Below are 26,864 nucleotides of genomic sequence, written 5' to 3' on the forward strand. Positions count from 1 at the left end.
GTTTTTGAGCGCATCAGAAGCTGAATGGCTTCTGGGGCACATTTCTCGGTTTTCTCAATGGGATTGAGCCTCGGTTGTCGAACATTTCGGAAGTTGAACGGTCTTCCAGAATGGATTACATTTGACAACAGAGGTTCCACTGTATTTCATACACATTTATAATTGTATACATGAGACACTGGAAAGTGGACGTTCTTTGCTGCTTTTGTATTGTACCTGTGGGTTTACCTTCCTTCCTTTCTTTATTTCATTTATATTCCACTTTTCCACTAAGGTCCTCACGGTGGCATTTAACGTCACAACCACCTTGTGACATAGGTCATGGGAGGTCACCTGTGATAGGGATGGAGGAGGCTGGGAACGCTGGGCACAAATATGGCTGTTACTTTTCAATTTTATTTTTTTAAAAAAAATCAATAAAAATAAACAACACCCCACCCCAAATTACACACATCATTAATAAAGAGCTGCTAACTCTACATTGCCCATACATGCAAAACCATCACTGACTTTCAAATGAAATGTTCCTTTGCCATTTTAGTTAGCTGTGCTTGAGATCTAATCACCCACCATATAATAGTCTCATTAAGTACAGCACTGCTCTACATCCAAGTAACTATATGAGGAAGGATTGTAGGAATGAGCACACCAGCTCTGCCCCTGTCACCTTCCTCAAGTTGGAGCAAACTTCTGACATAGGGAGGCTTCCTTAACTCGGGGACTTCAAAGATTCTAAAATGTGCTGGGAACCTCCCCATTCCAGATATTTGCCCCCAGGAGGTCAACTAAAATGGTTGATTGTGCTGTGTTCCTCATTACGCAAACAAAAACAGAAACAAACCAATCCGAGCTGAGGCCCATGCACAAACTTTATTGTGCGCTTCTTATTATAAAATACTTGAATGGTTTAAAACATGCATCAAATAGCCAACTTAGGGCCACACACAAGTTCCACTTTGTGGCAAACAAACTGCAGGTGAAATCCATTGCCGTAAGATTCCAACAGCTTCCCACAGAATAAGAAAGGTAAGTAACAAAATGTGGGGAGAATTTAACTACAGTTCCTCATTCGTTAGATCAACACATGGTTTGATTTTATTTTAACCGAACAGTCCAGCTATCAAAAACATAACATGCATCTTGATTTTATATCTTCACTAACATCTTAATATGTCCAGAGTAATTATGCATTGTATGGCCAAAAGTTCAAAACAAAAACAAAAACAACCAAACAGAATTAAAAGAACACACTTGCAGCCACTCAGCCCAACAATTACTAACTATTTAAGCAACTTTAATACAATAAACTAAAAATACCCATAACAGCTGTGCTGCATAACCTATAGGATGTTTTCTCCTGTACACCCTAGGTCTATATATTAAATATCTGCAAAATTAAAACATGCATACAGAAAATACAAAGCCAAGCTTTACAGATCTGATATGAATCAAATTTACTTGAAACGTAATGTACAAAGTACCTTAATTTTAATTTTTTTTTTATACTGTTAATAGTTCTTTTAACATTCAAGTGTGGGAAAGTCTCAAAAAGTTGGGCAAAAAAGTTTCTAAATTAAAATATGGTTCAAGTAATAAACATTTTTATATAGAAATCTTCTGATAAGTTTTAACTAAAAATAATATGTTGAACATTATACAGAATTAGCAACAGGAGTATACCCAAGACCGGAAATTTACATAATTACTAAGATTTTTGGCATTTCTTCCTCACTTATTTAAAACACAGACATGTCTGCAGCCTCAGATTTATATTTTAAGACCACTGTAAAACTATCATTTAAAGACAGTTCATAAGACCATTAAATAAATACGGATGCATTAGAACGTCCGATTTAAAAACAAAAGATAACCACCTCACAAACCCACCACCTAGCTCTACAATCCCATTCTGTAAACATAAAAAGTGTTGACAATGATAAAAAAGTAACATGCTAAGTCTATAGTGATAACAGCAGAAGCTTGTCCCTGGATCTCTCTCCACAAGTGAGTTCCAAATATGCACTGTTAATATTCATGTTGTCACTTTTAGAAGAGTGGCTGTCATTTCCAAAGCATCATGGCTTCTCTTCTGTAAGATCAAGTTGTGATTTCGCTCCGGGTAAAGCGTGGGGACTGCATCTCCCTGGGATGTTTTGGCTATTGTCTTTTCAAGAAGCAGTCCTCAACGAATTATTACGTAAATAAGCAGATGCGGCGGTCACTGTGCCTTGTTGTTTCCAGCACCATTGTTTCCGTTGGCATTTGTTGCATTCACAGAATTAATGCCACCCTGAAGAAGAGCATCTTTCCTTGGCGGCATTCGCTCATTGATCCTATCCAGTCCTTTTGCCTCTTCAAAACTGCAGATTTTATGTTGTGGAGAGAATCCTCGTATTGCTTAACAAAATGCAAATTAGACATGTCAGTAATGGGAAAAAGCTCTGCGTATTCTTAGTAACTTCTAAAAAATAATATCAAAATCTAAAAAAAAAAGGGGGGGGACACCCACAAAACCAGTAAGTTAGATTAAATATGATTTTATGTATTTACACTTCTCTTGTAAAAAGTGAGCAGAGTTGTACAGCCTCTCTGACTTTTCTTCACTATAGCATACCAATTTTTGCTTAAGGCCGCTAGGCATTCCAAACATCACTTATGAGAACACAAAAACTAAAGTTGGCAGCAATGCAAGATATGACTGTGAATACCTAGGCTAAACATGTGAGAATAACCACAACAGCCTTGGAAGCCACCTTAAAATAAGGACAATACCTAGACTTCAACAGATCACCTTACACATCAGGCAGGAGCCCATTTTATTTTGAACACTGATAATAAGACCATTTTTCAGTTTTGAAGAACAATGACATGTGCACACACTGCTATAGAAACTAGAGTTCTGTAAAATGGTGCCAAGCATCTTACTCCATTTTCCACCACCAAGACAATCCCATCCTGCAAATGTAATTAATCATCAACAGTGATGTATAAATATGGTGCTTGAACCATTAAGGAGCTTGCTGGCCCGGCAAGTTCCTCTGAAGATTTTTAAGGAGATGCTGAGCCACTAATAAGTATAGTCCAAGTCTTCAGACTTGGCACACATTTTAAAAGCATCAGCCTTACAGATTAGTCTACAAACGTGATTAGACCACAGATTTGCTTGGTACGGGTAGCTCATTTGTGCACATATACATACTTTGTGGCTTATAGTAAAGCAATGGCCTGACAAAGACGGGATATAAAAGTCATCATGGAGACAGTGGCTATTAAGGCTAGGACCCAAAGAAGACTTCAGGAAACTTTATCCACACCACCCAAGCAACTGAACAGAGTTGCCAAAGCAGTGACATGGCATGAAAGGTTGCCGTTCCAAAATAAGATGTGTCTCTGGAAATAAGGCAAGCCCTTGGCCATGTCTAAATTATTATTCGGCTCTCATCCAAAGTTAACATTTTATACTTTGCCAGCTTCCTGGCACTCAGTGTTCACAAATGAATACTACACATTATAAAAACACCTTTATAAAACTAAATCTTGCACTACCAGATGGGTTATGAGAAAGAAACGAAAAGACACAGACTTCAATCCAGAAAACCATATGGGAAGCTATCTGCGCACAGTGGAAGAGAGGAGGGCTGCATTATTGTATGGCACCAGAAACTACTTTTGAAACTCATGGCTATGATGTATTGTTGAGAAGTTACATTCAAAATATTGGGTGCAGGGGTGGGGGAGCTAGCAAATATTAAAAGCTCAATTTGAGTGTTCAAGCCATGCATATACTTAAAAGTGGCCTGCTGGATTGGAGACATTTAAAATCCATTATCACCAGAGAAAGTATGTCAACTAAAAGAGGGGACATAAACATAGCATGCTATTACGTTAACGAAAGAAAACACATCCCTATTCCAGTCAGAAAAAGCAAATCACCCCAAAAGCAAAAGGCAAGTCATCATCAAGACAAGACAAAATGCTACAGATAACAACAAATGAATCAGTGTATTGATTCATCTCTGGTTGTGCAAGTTGAAAGAGCAGAACAGACTTTTAAATCCCTCCCAGACCCCCAATCCCTGCCAGTAGCAAAGACACTGAGACCATACCTTTTTCAGCCTCAATTGCCTCTACTGTGGCTGTACAGAAGTGAGTAGATGCATGCAAAATGAATGAGAAAGATGAAGAGTGTAATATCACATAGCAGAAAAAATATGATTAATATTATACTAGCTGAAGGTTGATTTAAGAAGTCCTTTTTGAAAATAAAAAATTCCTTGCTTTTTTTGGCTTTGATACTACCATTTATTTATTTATTTTTAAAGAAACCACAGGTTAATATGAGTTCCCAACAACATGGAAAGGGCTGAAAGGGACAGTTTGTAATGTTTTGGGTGGACTTTCTTCATTAGTCCACAATACCAACATGCAATAAAATATCAAGTATTTTATTCCTGAGCCAAACACAAGAATTTAAGTAAGGAACGTTTTTTATCATCATCATGAGTAACTGCTGCTTTACAATGATGATATTTTTAAAAAATGTAACCAGTTGCCATGCAAACTAAGAAGACGAAAGTCTGCATGTTTGTAGGTGAGCTGCAGTTAATAACGGGAACCCCCAGATTTTAAAAATGGATGTGACCCCCCCCCCCACTGTTTAAAGTAGCTATGAAAAAAATAAAACTTTGGATATTCTTCTGCACATTTTCTAATACGCTTATGAACAGACTAACACTATTTCACATGAGAAGGAACATAAAGACCCTTCACTGATAGCCAAGGTAAAACAAACTGATGATCACATCATCAAGAATTAACTGTTTTTCTTTGTAATTTCCTTTGGAGAGATGAAATATTCAAACATCTCTGTGTACCCACCATGACAACTGAAAAAGCAGTGACCCATGCCATTAGCTCAGTAAGATCTTAGAGGACAAATACCTGTTCTATAAAGCAATGATCTCTTATTACCATCAAAAAAGTTCCTCTTCTGCGTTTACCATCAGTAGGATAGGATTAAGAAATAGGTGGGAACAAAATTTACAAATGAATATAGAGGAGCGGAAACTGGAGGAGTTATGGACAACAAGGTCTTTCAGATCAATATTGTGTTTACAGAATTACCTACAAACTCACCCACAATGAAACCACTGATATAGACGATGAAGCCAACCTATAATTCTCAAGTTTTAGATTGTCAGTTTGTCATTTAAGTGCAGAACTGTATTCTTTGAAATACGATGAAACATTTGTTTTGGCATATATTGTTAGAAGTTACAGTGATAAAGCTTTGCTTCAAAATGCGTTTTATGTGCATTAAAAAAAAACCCCAAACACTGTTGTATTTTTTAATCAGGGTTTTTTTTGGGGGGGGTAGAAATCTCCCAAGATACCGCAGGAACAGAAGTGGACTAATAAAAAACAATGTAGAAACTAATTTCACCTCTTTCAGGAATAACCAAACTCATATCCCAAATGACTCTAATAAAACTCTCCTTTAACACAAAAGCCAACTTAAAATTTCTTAAGAAACCCGCTTGAGTTTCAAAAGCAGCTTGCCATACTCCTGGATCTGGAAATGGGACTGAAAAAGCCCTACTGAGTTTGGATGCAACAACAGACTACAGTTTATTATTGTAGGAATAAACCTAGGCAGGCAGTGGGCTTCTTTGTTCCTCTCTTCTGCTATAGGATTGGCTGTGAAGAAACATCAGAAGCTTCTGCTTCTGTTTTTGACTAGCTCCAGTTTCATACTACATTTGAAACTGGATAAACTGCAGTTGGTGTTAACTGTGGTTTACTGAAACAAGCCCATTTCAAACTGTAGTTTATGAACAGTTCAGCTGAAATGTTATCCCTAAACTGTGGGTTAATTGACAACTGAAGCTGAAGATTCCAATCTCCTCCTTGTGGCTGTTGTGAACGTGGCAGAGAAGAGCACAAGGTTGACTAGGCTCCTTCTTGTAATGGTAAAACAGTTTACCGTTCTGTGTGAACATAGCAAGAGGGCCACAGCATTAGTTTGTAGGCAAAGCCTGGATTGTTCTTAATGGGCACCCTTCAAACTCAAGAGACAATATCTTATTTTTTCTGAATCCCATTGCACCACAACCCAGGTCACTGAAAACCAGTGACATAAAGGTTGCTGTCTTTTAAAAACAATTCAGTCTAGTCAAGGAAGACAGGGAAACATTTGCCTTTTTCTTCATGTAATTTTTCCTCCTATGACAAGCAATACAGCAGCAGCAACAGTGCACTTATCAGGGTGCTGGTTTGGAAATGTAGTTACTACCTCACAGAGTTCACCTTCAACCATCTTACTACTCACTACGAGACCAGTCCATCTACAAGTGTGTAAGATGGTTAAATCCTAGACTACAACAACAGTGCAAAGGGAGGTTTGCAAGAACACACACATACCAGCACAATCAGAGATACCGTTTTAAGCATGTAATTCCAACCAAACATGATGAAATTACTTAACTTGCATCAGGTCTGGCACAAACTAAACTAGTGAGCTGAATTAGCTTCTCTGAAATGCTAATCCCATTTCTGGCAGGGTTTTTCCCCCTCTAGCAAAAAAGATACCAAAACTCAAATATCTCGATGTAGTATTTCATTTGTACCTCATAGTTCTGAAAGATTACCTGAATTAAAGAATGGAAATGTCAGGCTATTAAGGGCTGGATGCCCACTCCCAACAGCTTCACCCATAAGATGCAGCTGCTCTTACAAAAAAATAAAATATAGAATAAAAGCAATGGTGCTCAATCAAATCTTTCATCACAAAAAGCCATTTGATTTATATTACTACTACATTAATTTTAATGTGGACAACACTATGGCATTACTCCTTTGGAAAACAAAATGACTCCTGAATGGCAGTTTTCTATTTGTCCAATTTACTGTAACATTTCATTGTTGTAAGTGATGAAAGATTTGTGTTACAACTTTCCATTAAACATTAGAAACATCTAACTTGCAACAGGAATCATCTGGTTTACCCTATCAACAACAGTAGAAATTATGTGAGCACCTTAAAAATCTACTGTATTCACAACATTTCTGTTAAACCGTTGCCATTTGAGGCTCCTAAAGGAGTAAAGTTAGTTAAAATTCTAAGTTGTGGTCATGCTGAAATTAAAATTTTTGATTGATGTTATATGTCAGGTCCACTTGTCTTGTTTTAAAACAAACATGAGACAACATTATCAAGTCCGATAAAATGCGTATGTTCCAATTCTCTACAGCTTACATAGTGCTGAGAAAACTACAATATGCAAGCTGGGTAGTGAATATACACACTGAAAGTAACATTTAGAGGGGGAAATCTGATGATACAAGGAACATACACACCATTTGCTATTACAGACATTCACAGATCACATACATACATACATATATAAGGACTTATGAAAAGTGAACTTGGAGACATTATATGCTCCAAGAGGATAATGATAGTAAATAAAACAGTTTAAATAATATTAAAAGGTGTTAACTCAAACAAAAAATATTTTAGACTGACACAGTACCAGAAAGGTTTCACAAATTTACATTAAAATGTTGAATTTTGATTACATTAGGTGGCAAATTTTTTTTTTTTGACAGACAAGAAAAAACATGTGCTGTAAAATTGAACTCAGATATTACAGAAATATCAACACAGAAAACTAAAATGTTTTCTGTTAATAAAGCTCAGGAATGTTATGACGCCCACTTTCTTTCTTGACATCCATTACAAAAAAATGAACTATATAGTCAGAAGAAATTAAAAAAGAAAAAAGAATCTCACAATATTCTTCTGGCAACAACTAATCCATCAACTTTTATAAAGTATTCAATGAGCCAGAATACAGGTGTATTTTCTTTTTATTTTCATGCAAAAAATATAAGCACACTTAAACACCCTTTGAGTCTGACTTATTTACAAGGTTTTCATTTAGCCCCTTTATTCTCAATTGGATTTTATAACAGCTATTGGTTATTTTTCAGTTACATTAGCCATCAGAATGCATCGGGTGCAGCGTCAAATGCAGCCAACCTCAAAAATAAGGTGCTACAAAGTTGCTTGTACATCAAGAGACAGACAAGTGTCTGAGATAGTGATTTAATTTTTTTACACACTTATACAGACATACAGCGATACCTAGAGAAAGACAAGACAGAGCTAAAAAAAGCAGCTACATCTGCAGAGGAAGGAAATAGCAACTTACAAGGACAATTCAGGGAAGTCAAGTAGTATTACACAGAACATTTGACAAACAACATGAAGGAACAAACTTTGGCATCAATCACCAGGGTACGAAACAAAGCACATTTTCCATCCGTGGAATGCAAAATTGAGCTTGGAAACTTGTAGCTATCAATACTAAAAAGGCAACTGGCATTTACTAAACAGATTAACGTCTGTAATAAAACTGTAGGAATAAAGAATAAGGCCATATGTGATATCTGATGAAATAATGGTGTCTCTTTAATTTTCTGACCTACCCTGCCAATCTTTCCCCAGTTCATAAATAATCTTGCTATCTGAAATGCTCTATCAAGGAAAGCTCAACGACAGACAAAGATTAGCACAGCGTGACTAATACTGTTTGCTTTTTGTTTAATACCCTGGTTAAATACTGATTTTACATTGCCTGATTAATACATAAAGTTATGCTTTATCATCAGCCGCTAAGACAAGAACTGAAAAGCATAAGGAATTCCCTGCATGCACTGTGTGTGGTGTTAGCGAAAGAGTGAGATGTGCCCCATTCCATCTGAGGCACAGCAAGTTGCATAACATCATTACCACTTTGCAAGGTCTGGCGTCCTCCAGCCAATACTCCACTAGGTAACATTCCAGTGGGAGTCAAACCCTTGAGTGTCAGTACACTTTCACTCTCTTCCCTGAATTTAGGAGACAAAAAAGGGGAGGGGGAAAACTGTTTTACCCAAAGAGGTCTTCATACCCAATATACTTCAGACTTGCATGCAGGTCCTTGCCTGAGCTCTTCTTATCCCCCAAATCCACTGTCTCCTATCTAACACTGAAGAACCGGGAAATGTAATACTGCAAGTGAAAATAGCAGGGAGGGTGTGATTTAGAATAGTGAGACGAAGGTGAAGGCTGGGGAACACAATCTCAGGAGAGGTCTGCCAGCCCTGCTCCCTGGAAGGAAAGAAAGGCACTTCCTCCTCCCATTATACGTACAGTCGTACCTTGGATCCTGAACACCTTGGTACTTGGACGTTTTGGCTCCTGAACGCTGCAAACCCGGAAGGGAATGTTCTGGTTTGCAAACGTTCACTGGAACCCAAGTGTCTGACGGGGCTTCCATGGCTTCCAATTGGCTGCAGCACCTTCCTGCAGCCAATCGGAAACCACGCTTTGGTTTCCAAACATTTTGGAAGTCGAACGGACTTCCAGAATGGATTCCATTCGACTTTCAAGGTACGACTGTACATCTTTGGCATCTTCTTGCCTTTCAAAAATATTATATGTCAGGAGCTACTCTGAGCTTGGATGTGGCAGGATTATTATTTTTAAGCGAAACCAAATACCAGATCCCTTTGTTCTTGTCTCTTACTCCTGCTGCCTTTAAATTCTGCTTCTTGTGTTGTCCATTCACTGCGCCCATGACATCATTTCCCTTCCCTCCTTTGCACCTGTCTTTCAGAGCCCATTTCTTTGGCACAGCTTTTCTTGCCATTATTTTTTACTCTTTTGATCCTGCCATCACCTTTGCTTTGCTCTCATTATTCAGCTGCATGAGAAAGGGTTAGGATAGCTCCACATTCTGAAAAACAAGTATTGGTGCTAAATAAATGTTTAGCAGAAGTACAGTATTAGCAATAGATAACTCATCTATTAAAAAAGTTACAGCCGCACTTAATTGTAAGAGCGGGTAGGGAGCTGCTAACACGTAGTCTTTCCATATAAACAGATCAGACAAGTTGAGAATAGTAATTACCTGAGAACAGAGAAGACTCTTGCCATCTTGCCAATTGCACGGATTTTGTTTCTGATTATTTCTTTTCGTGCTGCAGCTGTACCTACTTCCAATGGAAGAAGAAAGTCTCAAGCTAATGGAGCACACAACAAAAATTGCATACAATGTGACCATCAATAAAACTGTGATAACATATGGTTCTCCTTCAGCCTGGAACTTAAGGTGATTGAATGCCTCATCACAGACAAATCTCTTCAGTCCACAGATCACCAAACATCCTGAAAAGATTAAACAGTTCTAAACACTAAGTGACAAATATCAAGGCTATTAATTGCTGCCAATTGTTTACTGATGGCATTTCATTCTTAGGCTTTTGACTGCTGATCTCTTAAACAGTTATGAAACTGACTGAGCACAAATAGAAAATTCAAGGAATAAATGGGACTTATACCATAGCTGGCATTCAAATTACTAACTGGCAACCTAAATGTGCTCCAAATCGACAGTGTTCTAGAACACTGATCAGCATGTCTATTCATCCATCTCCATCTCTCCCTCTATCTCCCACAATCACTATATTTTCTTCATGTAAATCAGTTCAGGACTTTCTGTTGTGGGAAGTGATTCATGAATTCAATTATCTAGCTAACATCCCCTCTCCTAGCAAGTATACTTCATTCTAACCTAAGTGCTGTTTCACTTGTAAGTTTCTTCCAGGCAGATACCATATTTTCCCATGTATTGGACACCCCAATGTATAGGACAATCCCTATTTTGGGGGACTCCAAATTTAGAAAGTGGGGGGAGATTGCCCTGACTTGTAGAGCTTTTTTTAAGGGAAAATAGTTGACAAACGCTGACAGCCGCACGCATCCAACAAGCTGCCTATCAGCTGTTCCCTCGTGGCAGAAACACACACACACACATTCGCTTTCTTTGGGGGGGGCAGAGTTGTTGAGCTGCTCTGCTTTGCTGGAGGCTAGGGAACAGGCAGGACACGATCGCGCGGAGCCAGGCAACAAGGCTTGCGAGGAGGAGGCCACCTCTGCCATTGCTCCTCCCTACACATGCAGTAAACGGACCACCTGCTCCTTTCAGGAAGCTGATAGCTGATAGCAGAAACCACCTATCAGCTTCCCGATCGCCACCAGCGGCCGCCAATCATGCTCCTGCTTGCTGCAACAAAAGCAGCTGCCTATTGGCTGCTGCAGCGGCAATCAGGAGGGCTAATGGTGGTGATCGGGCAGCTGCGACGCGAGCGGTTGTGTGCTGCGTTCCGGCGGCCAATGCTGAAAATCGCTCACCTGCTGGAACGAAGCGCGAGCCCAAGATTGTAAGCGGCAATTGGTCGCTTGATTGTGTGTGGGGAGGGGAATGTTGAAAATTGCTCACCCACCGGAAAGAAACGTGAGCCTGATTTTGTAAGCGCCGATTGTAAGCGACACGGGCAGTTGTGTGCTGCGTTCTGGGGGGTGAGCGATTTTCAGCATCCCCACCCCCCCAATCAAGCAGCCAATCACCACTTACAATCTCAGACTCGTGCCAAAAAACCATTCGCCCAACCTCCCTCAGCACTACCCGTGTATAAAATGATCCTAAATTTTGAACCTCATTTTTGGGTCAAAAAAGCTCCTCTTATACACGGAAAAACACGGTATCTCTTCTTTGTTTGAAAAATTAGATTAGACTCCCATACACACACATGAACATGGTTTTCCTTCAGGGATGTGGTCTACAAAGATTGTAGGACAGGGGTGCGGGACCTTTCAGCTCAAGGGCCACATTCCCTTCTGGGCAGCCTGCCAGGGGTGGGCAGCGTCAGAGGCAAAGAGCATGTATACTTTACCTTTGTACTGCAGGCTACTTGCTTTAACTACATATGAAACTCAGTTGCATGATTCCCCCTTTAAAAAAATACTAAGCTCTGGGCATGGATAGGAACAAAAATCCCACCAACAACACAAGAAAGCAGGAAGGTGGGGGGGGGAGGAGACTAGAATGGAAGCTGTCTCCTCAACCAATGAACTGTAAGACTGTACTTAATACAGTGTGCAACTGGGAGACATATAAGGAACAAAAGGCAGTTTCCAATATAGCTTTCAGAAGGAAGACTAGAGAATTACTGGGACATTTCTTCTTTATTTAAGATGCACACTTAGTAGGCAATCTAACATGCCACTACCAGCATACTGGTTGCATAATTTACATTCTTATCATAATTGTGTTTAATATCTGTCCCCAAAGCCTGGTCAATAAAGGTCATGTCTGGGTTATATTTGGTGCACCCAAGGATTTGGGCAAGCCCCATGGAATGTTTAATTTTTACTTTTAAACAATAGAACCATCCCCACTATGTGATACCACAGCTTTTAAAAGCCCCCCCCCAAAGGTTTTCCATGCAACGGGGAGGCTGGGAGAGGGCCATTAATGAAACACAAGTCGAAAGCTCCCTCACGTGTGTAGAGCAAGTTGCACAGTTCTTTGGATCTGCGGCAATAACACTGCAGCAATATTTAGTAACAGGCTCTTTCAAAGCTATTAAAATATACTTCGGCTCATAATGAAAGTTCTGCGAGGAATTCCACATAGCACCAAGCAGATTGCTCTATCAGTACAAACACTTATGCTTATGCTGATGGAGCAATCTCTGCTCACCTGCCTCCCATGTGCCTTTCTGGGAGTTATCCTAACCTCCTCCATGCAAATGGGGAGGGGTAAAAACAGGGGGCTTGTAGGGAGAGGACGGTGCAGGGAAAGCCCTGTTGTGCTAGCGAAAGTCTTTGCGCAAACTTCTGCTTGCAGGCCTGGTTAAAAGGGACCCCTGACCATTAGGTCTAGTCGTGGACGACTCTGGGGTTGCGGCGCTCATCTTGCTTTACTGGCCAAGGAAGCCAGCGTACAGCTTCCAGGTCATGTGGCCAGCATGACTAAGCCGCTTCTGACGAACCAGAGCAGTGCACGGAAACGTCATTTACCTTCCTGCTGGAGTGGTACCTATTTATCTACTTGCACTTTGACGTGCTTTCGAACTGATAGGTTGGCAGGAGCAGGGACTGAGCAACAGGAGCTCACCCCGTCGCGGGGATTTGAACTGCCGACCTTCTGATCGGCAATCCCTAGGCTCTGTGGTTTAATCCACAGCGCCACCCGCGTCCCTGTAGGCCTGGTTAGTTCTTCCCTTTGTGGAAGAAGCTACTCTAGTAATATAAATTATTCTAACATTATTATACACATCAGCTTGAAACTAGCACAATAGTGATGTAAAGCTTTCTCATACAAATATTAGCTGGAAGAGAACAAAATTACTGCACAAACAGCAACTGAAACATTACAGAGATCACATTTCATGCACCATTTGTAATGTAGAATGCTTACACTAAAATCATAAACAAGGCAGACAACTGAAAACTTTCCTACACATGCAGGATCAGAAAAAGAGATATTAAAAGTAGGGAAAATATGAAAGCTACTACAAAAGGGGAATGGAAAAGAGGAGAAACCCTTCATGCACAGAAAGACTGGCAATAAAACAAATACTACACATTTATATAAGGAAAATATATAAATGTGTTCTCTACTTTGATAACTTTGATAAGCCATATTTCAAAACAATATTACTCCGTCTTTTCTGTACCTTTTTTATTGCCATATATGATTCGTTCTTCAGATGGAGAGTCCAGAAAAAAAGAAAGTGAATGATGGAGAAAAAGGTGAGTGAGGAAAACTAAAAGGAAGAGCTTTTACATTGGCAGTGATAATAAAGAATGGAAGTTGAAAAGAAAAATGAGGAGGAAAAATGGAAAACTGCTACTCTCATAGAACACTGCATACTGCTGAGTGCATTTTTAAAATATATTGGTAGCATTTGTAATGTCTGTTCAGTATTCAGTGAGTGTTAACAGGATGATATAAAGTGTAGGAAAGACATAAATTTCAAGTAACACAAATATACAAACAAACACTGTTAAATATAGTATAAAAAGCACCCCGAAGTCAAAATAAGTAAAAGTTGTTGCTACTGAACCGTAGATCGACCAAATTCACTTATAGTGCTATAAACAAAACAGACTTCATAACTTTCCTTGCAATGAATAATAATAAAGTACATGTATCAGGAAGCAGAAATGTGAAATACGGGCTAAATAATTGATAATCTACAGCCCTATTCAGTCATTCTCCCCTTCGGACAAGCTTTCCTTGCTACCAATCCCATCTTTCTCCTCACAGTTTTGGGGCTGAACTTGGGCAGCAAGGAGTCTTTTCTACTTGCACAGGCTCCACTTATGATTTAGCCCCTATGTCAGGGTTCTAGATTGCCCAAGGGAGCCTAGTCAAGTTCCCTACTGAAGAGATTTAGCCCTCAATATGTTGGGGGTGTGTAGGAAGTGTTGGGGCCAAATAGTTCATCCCTACTCTGCCCCTTGCATGATGGCAATCTCGTGTGTGTGTGCGCGCGTGCGTGCGTGCATGTGTTGCAGGGTGAGACAATGAAGGAGCAGGTCTCGTGTCTTTTTATTCTATGCAATGGAATAAATATTTTACATGAAGAATTTTAATACAGAAAATATAGGCACACCAAGTTTTCAATTCTTAATATACCAGAATCATTTGAAAACTCTCTTTTAAAAATCTAATAGCATTCCTCAGAAGTTCACAAATTATGCACAGAATAAAATCTTTCAGGAATTCACAGTACAGACCCGTAAGTCATAAAAGTAGCCTTACCGTCAAATTGATCTTCACCCTCAGTCATCAGTTCATCATCAGAACAAATACTCAGAACGTTCACCAGCATTTCTGTCACTAAATAAAATAAAATAAAATCCAACACATCATAATACTTATTATAAGCTGAATAGTTTAAAATTCCACAATACTATTAAAATGCAAAATACATTGGAGGGAAACAACAAAATTATATGAAAAGCTAAATAGGTCAAATTCCAGTCCTTCACTGTAAGTCATTTAATAAAAGAACAGCACTGCCATTCTTAGAAATTAAGAACAATTGGTGCCATTAGAGAGCTCACAAACAGGGCATGAAGGCATCAGTCCTTGCTCCCAGCAGGGGCTGCGTTCCAGATTGTGTGAAATCACATGCAATTTAAACAGCCTGCAAGCACCCCGTTCGGCCTCATTCCACCCTACTCCACCCCATCCTGCCCTTCTAATGACACTTTTTATGACATTTCCGAGTTACTTCTGGGTTCGGTGCTGTGCGTGATTGCATGCATATCAGCTGCGCCTAAAACGGGAAGTGCTTGAGCAGTATATTGATGGCTGCTGACTCTTAGCAGAAATGTCTGTTTTACATACATAAATAAAAATCTGCAGCCCAACAATGTAAAGCACAACTATAGTACCGTGTGTAACGTACTATGCTGAACCCACCTAACAGTCAAACATGGCAACTCAGCGGGGCTCAACAAGCATCACATTTAGCTACCTGCCTGGAACAACAAGCATTGTAATTTAGCTACCTGCCTGAAACAAAAACCAAAACAAAAACCAAACAAAACAAAACAAAAACCAAAGTGAATATCAAACAATGGGCAAAAATACAGTTTGTAGGCGGTGTCTGAATTGGTGGGCTACAGGCAGGTTTTATCTGGCCACACAGATACACACAAGCTATCAATTGAAAGCATGCATTTAAATCTACTTGCATAAATGTAGCACTAGGTAAGTGGCAAATGTTTGAGTGACAACCTGTTTTTATGCCTTGTTTCATGATATGACGCACCTTTTTCTCCAACAAATGGCAAAGACCATGTGAAGACATCCATAAAATTTGGCAACCAATAAGGATGCGGTGAACAGTTGAACTGCCGAATATTCATAACATTATTTTCATATTTCAATACAGCAGCTGTAAAAAAAGTTTTAGTGATTAGCTGAAATTATGTATCAAGCAATCAATAATAATTGCAAACCTTTCAGCTAGCACATTCATTCCAACACCTGAGGGTTGTTTGACATTTTTTAAACAGCCAACAGTTGTGTGGATTGTAGATTCTATCGGGCTATTCATATGCGAGTTTAAGCAGGCACAAGCCCCTTAGTTTGTGAGCCTGGCTAGCAAGCAAACACAAACCATGAATTGGTTTGTTTGAACAAAATAATAAACAATTGTCACAAACAAGGACTAGGAGTTACTAATTTCAGAGCACAAGAGGAGAGCATTTGGCATTATGTTTAAACAGCCCCTGTAACTATTCAACCACAACCATAGTAGGCACACAGTGGAACTTGCAGGATGTAATCCAATATGGTCTCTAACAAGCAGCAGCAACACAGAATATCAAGCTAGTGTCATCTTGGACATAGCAGGAATTTCCAAAGATAGATGAGTGCTCTCCCTGAAAGTTGCAGATGCTGGAAGGAAAGCCAGTTAAAGCTTTAGATGAGTCAAATTCTCATTCTGCACAAGATGATCAGACTTGAGGTTTTACCACCACTGTATCAGGGTATACTGAGAGACCTTTGTGCTTCTTTCTCATCCGGAACAACTGTGGCCTTGCCAACTGGTTTTAGCTAACGTGAAGGTGGGAAAGATAAGGAAACTGAGTGATGGCATCAGATTCACTAACATAGATGTCTCTTCCTGAGTAATGAAACACTCCTTCTGCCCTGAAGAGGTAGGTACGTTGGAATGACTAGCTGCAGTTGTCCTTTAGGACCCTCACAAAATAGTGCCGTTGCCGTTGCCGCTGCTGCTGCTACTGCATCGTGTCTATGTGACACGTGTCTATATATCTGACTCAAATATAATTCAGGAATGCAAATTGCACTATCTTGGTCACATTCAGATGAGAGTAATGAAATGCACCCTATGGAACACAGGCTCTTAAATGTGTTTGGAGACTTTAGGTGGTGCAAAATATGGTGGCTTTTCAGAGCATATTCATTCTGATACAGTCATATCTCGGGTTGAAGTAGCTTCCGGTTGAGCATTTTTGGGTTGCGCTCTGTGCATGCGCTCAAAATGACGTCACGTGCATGCGCAGAAGCGGCGAATCGTGACCCGCTCACACGCGGGTTGCGTTCACTTTAGGATGTGAACGGGGCTCCGGAACAGATCCCGTTCACATCCAGAGGTACCACTGTACTGTTAATTTTGTTCCGGCAGAAAGAATTCAAGTGCTTATTATTACGTATAACATTTTGGGAACAAGCTGTTAGAAGGATCGCCTTCTTCCACATAAGCCTGTCTACCCACTGTGATTCTCATCTGAGGACTCGCCCTGCATCTCTTTATCATCAGCAGTTTCTGTTTCAGCACCAAGGCTGTGGGAATTGTTACTTTGGGAGGCCAATCTCAAAACACTTTCCAACATTCTGTAGATATATCTTGTTTTGCTGAGGTTTTGATTTCCCCCTCTTCCCCTCCTGCTGCACATATATTTTAGTAGTAAGCTCGGTCTTTTATTATTATTTAAGAAATTTACATACTGCCCTATACCCCAGGTCTCAGGGCGGTTCACAGGATAAAATCATGATATAAAAACACAGAATACATAATCAAAATATAAACAAGAACAAGTCTTCTAGCTCTGTTTTCCCTTTGTGGTTTATACTGTATTTTGCTTTAATCTGAGACTGAACTAACTTGGGGCTGAAAGGCAAGACAGAAATATTTTAATGAACAAAATAACTTTTATCCCGAGAGCAGCCATGTGCAATGCTCCAAAGCTCAGTAGAAAGTGGTCATCTGCCCTAGATGTGTGGAGATTTATACCAGAGCACTTTAAGGCTACCCTACTTTACTTCCCACTCCTACCAAGATTACCCTTAGTTACTCAATGAATTAGTGTGCTGAAGAGCATAAAAACCAAGCCACCTCCCTAGAGGAAGAGTATAAATGCAGAAGTCTGAAGTGATGGCAAGCAGGAGGGAACATTCCCCTCCATCCAACAGGGAAGGGATCACACCACTAGTGAACAGATGTATAAGCAGATGCCAGGTACACTGATATCTGTGCACTTCTGCTCCCCTTAGAAAGACAGAAAATAGAAAGTTCTTGTTTCCCACTCCCAGTATCTAACCTGGTTGTCTTGGGTGCTAGTAGATGTGGGGATGTCTCTCCTGTAAACTCCTGACACTGCCTGGAAAGTGTTTCCCAGACAGCCACACACATACATGATGCTGTGTGACATTTGCTCAAAGAAGAATTAAACCTGCTGCCTTTTCTCTCTCTCAACACTGAGGCTCCATCCTTGTATTTCCATTGTCACAGCAAAACTCTCACGTGAGCATTCTCTAAAGCCAGGCCCTATTATTGTTTCTTCAGTGCCCCAGACACTTGCTCTCCATTTCCATCTATATGAAATACAGCATCTCCATCAGTTTTGAGTCCTTTTGAGAATTATTTCAAAAATATACAGCACTGTTTTCATATTAGCTATTTCCTTGCTTTTGAAACCCTCATATTATTCCTATTTCTTCCCACTAATGTTTCTTTGGATCCATTCTGGGGGAACCTTCTTTTCGCTCCATCATTTTTTTTGGGGGGGGGAGAGGTTGTTATTTATTTCCTTAGTTTCCCTTTCCTCCTTTTAAAAAATGTTTCTCACATCTCACCATCACCTCAGGAATGCACAGGGTCAATGCTGGGCCACAACTGAGCTCCACTCATAGAGGCACTGGCTCACAGAATTGCTGCCTCCAGTGCAAGCTTGATCTCACTTCAGACAGTGTTAGTCCCACTTTCCGAAGGCAATAGAGTGAATACAGAGTTGCTTACCTGTAACCTGTTCTTATAAGTCAGTTTTCTGTGAAGTCACACATATACAGTAGTGACCTTTTAGAAAGGTGTAGAAGATTAGGAACACTGGCCCCTCATCCCACATATTATAGAATTCTATGCATTGGGTGAGGCTGGTGAAGCCGGTTGTTTCCAGAGGGCTAGTCACACTCTGCTTTCCTATTCGGGATCTCTATTCTACATTGTAGGATGGGGTAAAAGCAAGTGTCTGCATGTAAGTGAAGCACAATGAGTCTACTTTTAACTGAGGGCTGGCTTCCAGTGCGCTGCTGGTGGTGCAAAGGAGATGGTTAGAGATTTACCTGAGGTATTTTTTGTAGGAGTTATTTCTTCCTGTGCTGTCTTGTTTTCAATGTGGATGCGCTTCGGGTGATTTAGACTTGAAATGCATATCCTGTGTAACTACCTGCATCTTGATAACACATGTACACTCTGTAGTACTGCAATGGGGGCTTGTATCTGTGATACACAATTTCCATTAAAGAGACTTGTTGTAAGCTACTATTAAGCAGCTTGCGCCCTCATCTGAAATCTGGAGAACACAACACAATTTGTGGTAACCCCCACCATAACCTGCAATATAGGGACAATAGTGAATTACATTACAAGTTATTGTCAACCCGCTGCCCTCCATCACTCTGTCTGTCTGTCTCTGTGTGTCCTACGCTGTAACACAAGGAAACATCTCTGGCTTTGTCCAACCTGCAATGTGAGCATAATGTCCTCATTCTCCCCACTCGTTCTCATCTGTTGGAACTGAGTTGGAGAGTGTAGGTATCAGATCTGTGCCACACTCATTACATGAGGGCTATGAGTTTGATTGCCACCCCCTGAGTCCTGACTAGAAGGTAGAACTAACCTTAATAACCACTGAAGGATTAAATATTGCAATCAATTTTGAAATGCTCAGGAGCTGAGGATTTATAATTTTGTTAATTTATTTATTGAATTTATATACTGCCCTATAACTGGAGGTCTCAGGGTGGTTCACAGCACAAAATCAGAATATAGAACCACAAAATACATAATCAAAATCAAAACAACAACCCAATAACCCCCCACTTCAGAATCTAAGCACTGAAAACAATGCATTGGTAGTTCAATATCCAAAGTTCTAATTCTTAGGTGAAGATTTGGAACCAGAAGGCTTTACTGGCATTAAGGGTTGCACTCTGGATCAGCAGGTGACAAGGAGCCAGATATAGCTGACTCAGGTCAGATATTGAAGAAACAGCAGGAAAGGGGCCAGAACATAATGAAGTGTGGGAGGCAGAAGCCTACAGAGAAGTTCCACCTAGGAATACAGGAGAACTGGTATGATGAAGTATGTCTTGAAGGGCTTCTTTCACATAGTGACTTGGGAGGTACTGAGCCTTTAATTTGCAAATTCTTTCACTGGGTTTCTGAAAGTACTTGCAGATTTCCATGACCAGGCTCTCACTCAACCATGTAAGGAAGCCATGAACGCCTGATTTTGGAATGCAGACGCTGCACTTATGGCATTTAAAAAATAAAGCTCTCTCTCTCCATGGTGCAAATTTTTGATTAAAGAGAAACAACTGAATATTGGAGAGCTATCGAACAAACTTATGGCAAACGTTTAAGCAGCTCTATAAAGAGAGGACCATTTCTGCTGTGGCCATGTGTGTGAGAGAAATTACCCTGAGTGGAAATGTAATGAAATATAACTGTATCTGCACTTCAGTTCTTCTAATCTTCCAGAGGTTTCCAGATGGTTCTGCAAATGCGAGTGTGCCTCTGCAGACCGTGTGGGGCACTGCATAGAACAGTCATAGGCAAACTCGGCCCTCCAGATGTTTTGGGACTACAGCTCCCATCATCTCTGGTCCTTTTAGCTAGGGATGATGGGAGTTCTAGTCCCAAAACGTCTGGAGGGCCAAGTTTGCCTATGCCTGGGCATAGAATCTATGAAGCAGAACCAGACCGTAGCATTTTAAAGAACTTCCTGGATTCTTTTATACAAGTTACTGTGAACGTTTGTGTTCAATTGCATACATGTTGTACAATTCATTCATCCCTTCAACTACTCAAACATTCTACTCGTGAAACCATAACCAGCATAATATCATAGGGGGATGAGTGGACATGGACGTTTTCTGCTGTTGCCCCCCCTTTTTTGTGGAATACCCTTCACTCTGCTATAGACGAAGCAGCAACCACCAGTTGCTTCAGATGTCTTGTAAGGACATCTTTTTGCCTAGGCTTTCCTGACCTGTAAGACTGGACCATGATTAATGTGCATTAATCCCCTGAATTTCTGTATCACTTGCTTTTATGTTTTTATATTGTTTTACAGTGGTACCTTCATTTATTAACTTAATCTGTTACAGAAGTCTGTTCTTAAACCAAAGCACTCTTAAACCAAGGCGTGCTTTCCCATAGCAATGGGGGACTCAATTTACAAATGGAACACACTCGACAGGAAGCAAAACATGTTCTTATTCCAAGGCAAAGTTTACAAACCAAAGCACTTACTTCCGGGTTTGCAGCATTCTTAATCCAAGCTGTTCATAAACTAAGCTGTTCTTAAACCAAGCTACCACTGTATTTCTTTTATCTTGTATTTGGTTTTACTGTCTAATCTTTTTTGTAAATAGCATACACCACGAGAGATTTTTTTTAAAAATATTAAGCAGTTTAGAAATGTTTTTAAACGAAGACAGATTATGTTTCATACATATTTACCTTTCTTAGCAATATGCTCTTACCTTTATTATTGTAGACATCCAAGTAATTAGGTGCAGAAAAAATTGTTATTAATGATGGGAACCCTGTCGTTTGACTTTTCCTGTACATTCTATAACTGTAAAATAAGAACAGTTGACTTTGTGTCACAAAGGAAGTGGTGAAGCTGAATATTTGAGTACTGAATATTTGTATCATGGGAGGGCAAGATACTTACCCTGCATCTTGTGCTTCATGAGCTCTGATAATAGACAACAAATTATTACTCTGCAAAAATTCGCAAACTGCAGGATAGCTGTGAAATGAAACAACTATGAGTATAAAGTAATGCTTTCATGCAATCATTTATCAACTTGATCAGTTTTATTTTTTACCTATAAAAATAGGAACATCCTCTGACTGTATTGTGACTGAAATGCTCCTGTGATTTTTCATTTCCAAAGTCTTCAGAGGGATCTGACCACAACAAGTCGCACATTGGTCCAAATGCTGGGGGCTCTTTGAATCTATCTAGCTGTTTCAATGAAAAATACCACAGTGATCTTCATTTTCAGTATGTCCATTTTCTTTTATTATTCTCACTCTTCTTGTTAAGCTATATAGATCACAAACATCTAATCATACCAAAGAAATAAAAGGATATTCATTACTTTATGTTTTTTTCATCTATCACTTACCTTCTCAGACTGAAAAACTCCATAAATCAGAGAATTAGGCTGCAATCCTATACACACTTACCAGGAACTAAGTCACAGTGGGGACTAAGCCTCAATGCGGCTTATTTCTTAGCAGGCACGTATAGGGTTGCAGTTAATTTTCATTTGATGTCTAACAAAGGACAAGAAAAGAATTAGCTTAACATTTAAGAGTGGCACGTCAAGACCATTACAAAAGACCCCAATATCCCCATGCCTTTAGCACAGTAACACTCACCCTCCTAATGTCATCTATTGTATTTATTTCTGGAGAGAGTCCACCATGGACACAAAGAAACTGCTGGTTTAGAAGTGCAGCAAGAGGAAGGCAATCAAAAGCTTCCATACAAGCATCATAGACTCTTTCAGAATATTTTATTTTACCTATAAAGGTGGGGGTGGGGAGAGAGAGACATAGTCTATGACATACATTTGTTTATGATGGCAGGCTTACATCTTAGGAGCATTTAAAACTAAGTTATCAAGATTGTTCCTTGAAAAATTGATGAATGGGTATCATAATTTAAACAAAAAATAAAATAAAAGGGAGACCTCTCTGGCAAAGCACATTTAATTAGATGAATATAAGCTGCCATGTGTTTTAGGATGGATGGCGGTTGGAGGATGGATGGCGGCTAACAGATTGAGGTTGAATCCTGACAAGACAGAAGTACTGTTTTTGGGGGACAGGAGGCGGGCAGGTGTGGGGGATTCCCTGGTCCTGAATGGGGTAACTGTGCCCCTAAAGGACCAGGTGCGCAGCCTGGGAGTCATTTTGGACTCACAGCTGTCCATGGAAGCACAGGTCAAATCTGTGTCCAGGGCAGCTGTTTACCAGCTCCATCTGGTACGTAGGCTGAGACCCTATCTGCCTGCGGACTGTCTCGCCAGAGTGGTGCATGCTCTGGTTATCTCCCGCTTGGACTACTGCAATGCACTCTACGTGGGGCTACCTTTGAAGGTGACTAGGAAACTACAACTAATCCAGAATGCGGCAGCTAGACTGGTGACTGGGGGCGGCCGCCGAGACCATATAACACCAGTCTTGAAAGACCTACATTGGCTCCCAGTACGTTTCCGAGCACAATTCAAAGTGTTGGTGCTGACCTTTAAAGCCCTAAACGGCCTCGGTCCAGTATACCTGAAGGAGTGTCTCCACCCCCATCATTCTGCCCGGACGCTGAGGTCCAGCGCCGAGGGCCTTCTGGCGGTTCCCTCATTGCGAGAAGCAAAGCTACAGGGAACCAGGCAGAGGGCCTTCTCGGTAGTGGCGCCCGCCCTGTGGAACGCCCTTCCAGCAGATGTCAAAGCGATAAACAAATACCTCACATTCAGAAGACATCTTAAGGCAGCCCTGTTCAGGGAAGTTTTTAACGTGTGATATTTTATTGTATTTTTGGTTTCTATGGAAGCCGCCCAGAGTGGCTGGGGAGGCCCAGCCAGATGGGCCGGGTATAAATAATAAATTATTATTATTATTATTATTAACAATATGATATACTAGAAGGGGAAAGAAGGATACTGCTCATGTAATAACAGCTTTTCAATAAGTACATTAAAATCACCTTTCCATTAAAAATAATTAGTAGCCTGGTTGTCCATACAAAATTCCAATCCGACTGTCATCTTAAATTCCAATGCTGGAATACTCTGATCATGGTCAGGTGCATCCTCCAAGAACTGCAGGCAGGAAGTTGTCCTGGCTCAGTTAAAAAGTGGATATATGGTCCACACGTACCTGATCTGCTGGAAGCCCCAATCTGTATGTAGGCTCTGCAGCCTTCCTCTTATAGTAAAGCAACTTTTCTATAAAGTTAGCTAACTGACCTGTGATATATGGATCTAGCTTCATTTCTTGGTAAATGTATTTACATGTTGTCTTCATTTTTTAAAATTGATTGGCTGGTTGTTATCTTAAGCTCAAAGGGTTTGTTGCTGTTTGGCACAGTGGTAAGAGCTGTAGGATAGCCATCAATTTCAATTTTATATAGGGGTAAGTCACTTAATGAAATCCATGTGAGTCTAATAGCAAGGTAGGCTGCCATCCTATCCTGACAGCCGCTTGGGCTGAAAGGACAAAGATTTATTAGAGAAATAACCATACTGATATGTCCTATTCTAACATTTTCATGGGAAAGTGCACAAAAGAAACACATACACAGTACTGTTATAGATATCTCAAGACTACAATGTTGCAGCAGATCCCGGAAAACGCTCAAATACATACGAAGCAAGACAAAAATGTGTAAAAAAAAGGGGGGACTGATAACTAAGTAATCAGGAAACCAACAATTACCACTGTTATTAATACTTACATTCCTGCTTAAAAGTAAAATATTCTGTGAGGTGCCTGCATTCATGGTTGCCTCTCAAAAGAAATAATGTGCTTGGATACAGAATCTTCAGAACCCACAAATATAGCACACACTGTTGAAAAACAAGAGTACTAGTCATATGTGATAGCCCCATTTCAAGTATTACAGCACAATATCCACTTGACATATAGAATAATGCTCACTTAAACTTCATTTACAGTGGTGCCTCACAAGACGAAATTAATCCGTTCCACGAGTCTCTTCGTCTTGCGGTTTTTTCGTCTTGCGAAGCACGGCTATTAGCGGCTTAGCGGCTTTAAGAAAAAGGAAACAAACTCGCAAGAACGCGCAAGACGCTTCATCTTGCGAAGCAAGCCCATAGGGAAATTCGTCTTGCGGAAGGACTCAAAAAATGGAAAACTCTTTCGTCTTGCGCGTTTTTCGTCTTGCGAGGTACCACTGTATCACATTTGTATATCACCCTTCCTTCAGGGAACTCAGAACAGTGTATTAGAAAATTACCATGGCAATTTGGAAAGGAATGACACAGAATAAGACAGAATTCCCAACTTGCATTCTGTTACTGCTGAGAGGCAAGGGAACTGGAAGGCAATAATTGGCAGATGGGAATAGCATACTGAGCCCATCTTTCCCCTGATACCCCTTTACCTCCTCCCCATCAAGAAACATTCCTACTGGGGACGTGATGAGATGAGAATTGACAAGCAGAAGGGTTAAGCATACTGCCCAATGGATCCTTCCATCCACACTTGTATGTAATTCTACTCTGTGGCTGAAGCTGAGTTCAAACATGGTGGTAACCTAAAATCCATTACTACTTGGCAATAACTGCCTGACACTTCAGAGGCATTCTAATGAATATTTCCTGTTGGTGCAAGAACATAGTATCAAATTCTGTGCAAAATGCCCGGTGTACAGCAGCACAGTGGAATGTCCTTGCATTAGTATTATAAAACCAGCCACATCAGTTTTGAAAGGCCCAGTGTTTCCAAAAAATGCATCCAAATGTCTTAAGATGCCCTTGCACACACAGTTGTCAACCTAGACGGCTCTGCTCCACTAGAGCACACTATTCTGTATGGTATGGCATATTAAGCACACAGAAAAGAAAGTTCCTTAAAAAAAAAAAAAGATAAAAAGCTGTTCACAATTAATCTAGTGAATCTTTGAATCTAGTTTCACAGAATTCTCGAATGCTTGCTTCATATCAGTCAGTTTCCTAATTATTTACTGATGTAATGTAGGAGCAGGCAACGTACAGCTAAGAGGGGTACAACTTATTTTTCAGGCCTATCAGGTGGCAAGGGTGGTCGTTCTAAAAGGAAATCTGAGCAAATTTTTATCACAATTAAAAAAATTAATAAAAAGTGGATTGAAATAAACATGTTTTAACATTTCTCTTAAAAACTGACAGTGATGTGTGCCACAATTATTTCTTGGGTGGGGATAGGAAATTCCAGAGGGACAGTGCCACTCCCAGAAAGTCCCTGTACTAGGGACCCATCAACCCAACATCTCTTATTGACAAGTCAGAGAACAGGCTGCTGTACATAAACGTTCTGAGGCTATTATAGGTTTCAAATCAAATCTGGAACCTAGCGGCTTCAAATTTAAGTTGGGCCATGAAACCAACAGGCAACCACTGGTACAGAATTGGTGCAATGTGTTCCAGCTGCTTGGGCCCATATAAGCATTCTTGCTGCTGCATTCTGCACCAGCTATGGTTTCCAAACCATCTTTAAAGGTAGCCTCACATAGAACACATCAGTAATCCAGCCTGGACATAAGCAGTGCACATGCCACTAAGGCAAGCTACTTTCTCCAGATAGGGTGATAGCTGGAAAATTAGCCAATGCTGATGAAAAGCAGTTCTGGCCACTAGTGCCTTCATCAAGAGGGCCAAGCCCAGAAGCAAACCCAGAGTGCCTACCTCATTTGCCAGGGGGGGTGCAATCCTCTCTAAAACAGACTGCATGCATCCATCCAGATCAGCAGTTTCCCAACCTGCCAAATTTCCATCTTGTCAGGATTAAGCTTAATCTGGTTTGCCCTCATCCATCCCAGAACTGCCTCTAGACACCTGTTCAGAATTTCCACCTCCTCCTTGAGATTAGATTACAGAACAAGAAGAGCTGTGTCTCATCTGCATACTGATGACACTGCGGCCCAAATCTCTACACTAGTTCTCCCAACAATTCCATGTAGATGATGAAAAGCATGGGAGCAAAACAGAGCCCTGCGGAACTCCAAAGGTCAGTGGTCAAGAGGAGGAACAGAAGTCCTTTAGCACATGGAAACCTCTAGCGGACCAAAACACTGCCTATGGTGTAGTAATATGTGAAAGATTGTGATTGTGGAAAAAAATTACAAACCAAGTAAGGCTAATAAAGGGTGTAGGTACATAATATAATGGTTGATGTTATTGGAA

The 26,864-nt window shown here is 40.3% G+C and overlaps 1 protein-coding gene across 13 annotated transcripts in view; it reads right to left on the reverse strand.

The window, feature by feature from the left end:
* Positions 1-851: 851 nt before the first annotated feature.
* The window catches only part of PPP3CB (protein phosphatase 3 catalytic subunit beta), a 38,458-nt gene continuing 12,445 nt past the window's right edge, over positions 852-26,864 (reverse strand). For 4 of the 13 annotated variants that reach the window (XM_083502669.1, XM_083502673.1, XM_083502668.1 and 1 more), the window contains 12 exons: positions 24,416-24,527; positions 22,339-22,484; positions 21,780-21,919; positions 21,623-21,700; positions 21,429-21,523; positions 15,679-15,804; positions 14,661-14,738; positions 13,570-13,596; positions 9,957-10,041; positions 8,795-8,892; positions 4,107-4,136; positions 852-2,397 (listed from right to left, as the gene is read on the reverse strand). In XM_083502669.1, coding sequence (XP_083358795.1) covers positions 2,219-2,397; positions 4,107-4,136; positions 8,795-8,892; positions 9,957-10,041; positions 13,570-13,596; positions 14,661-14,738; positions 15,679-15,804; positions 21,429-21,523; positions 21,623-21,700; positions 21,780-21,919; positions 22,339-22,484; positions 24,416-24,527 — 1,194 coding nt within the window. In that variant the 3' untranslated portion in view covers positions 852-2,218. Of the gene's footprint in view, positions 2,398-4,106; positions 4,137-7,851; positions 8,893-8,929; positions 9,783-9,956; positions 10,214-13,569; positions 13,597-14,660; positions 14,739-15,678; positions 15,805-21,428; positions 21,524-21,622; positions 21,701-21,779; positions 21,920-22,338; positions 22,485-24,415; positions 24,528-26,864 lie in introns of those variants that run through there. The other 9 variants (XR_014525916.1, XM_083502676.1, XM_083502675.1 and 6 more) reach the window with 9 other exon arrangements.

This window comes from Podarcis liolepis (genome assembly GCF_965112155.1).
Source record: "Podarcis liolepis genome assembly, chromosome: 5".
NCBI lineage: Eukaryota > Metazoa > Chordata > Lepidosauria > Squamata > Lacertidae > Podarcis > Podarcis liolepis.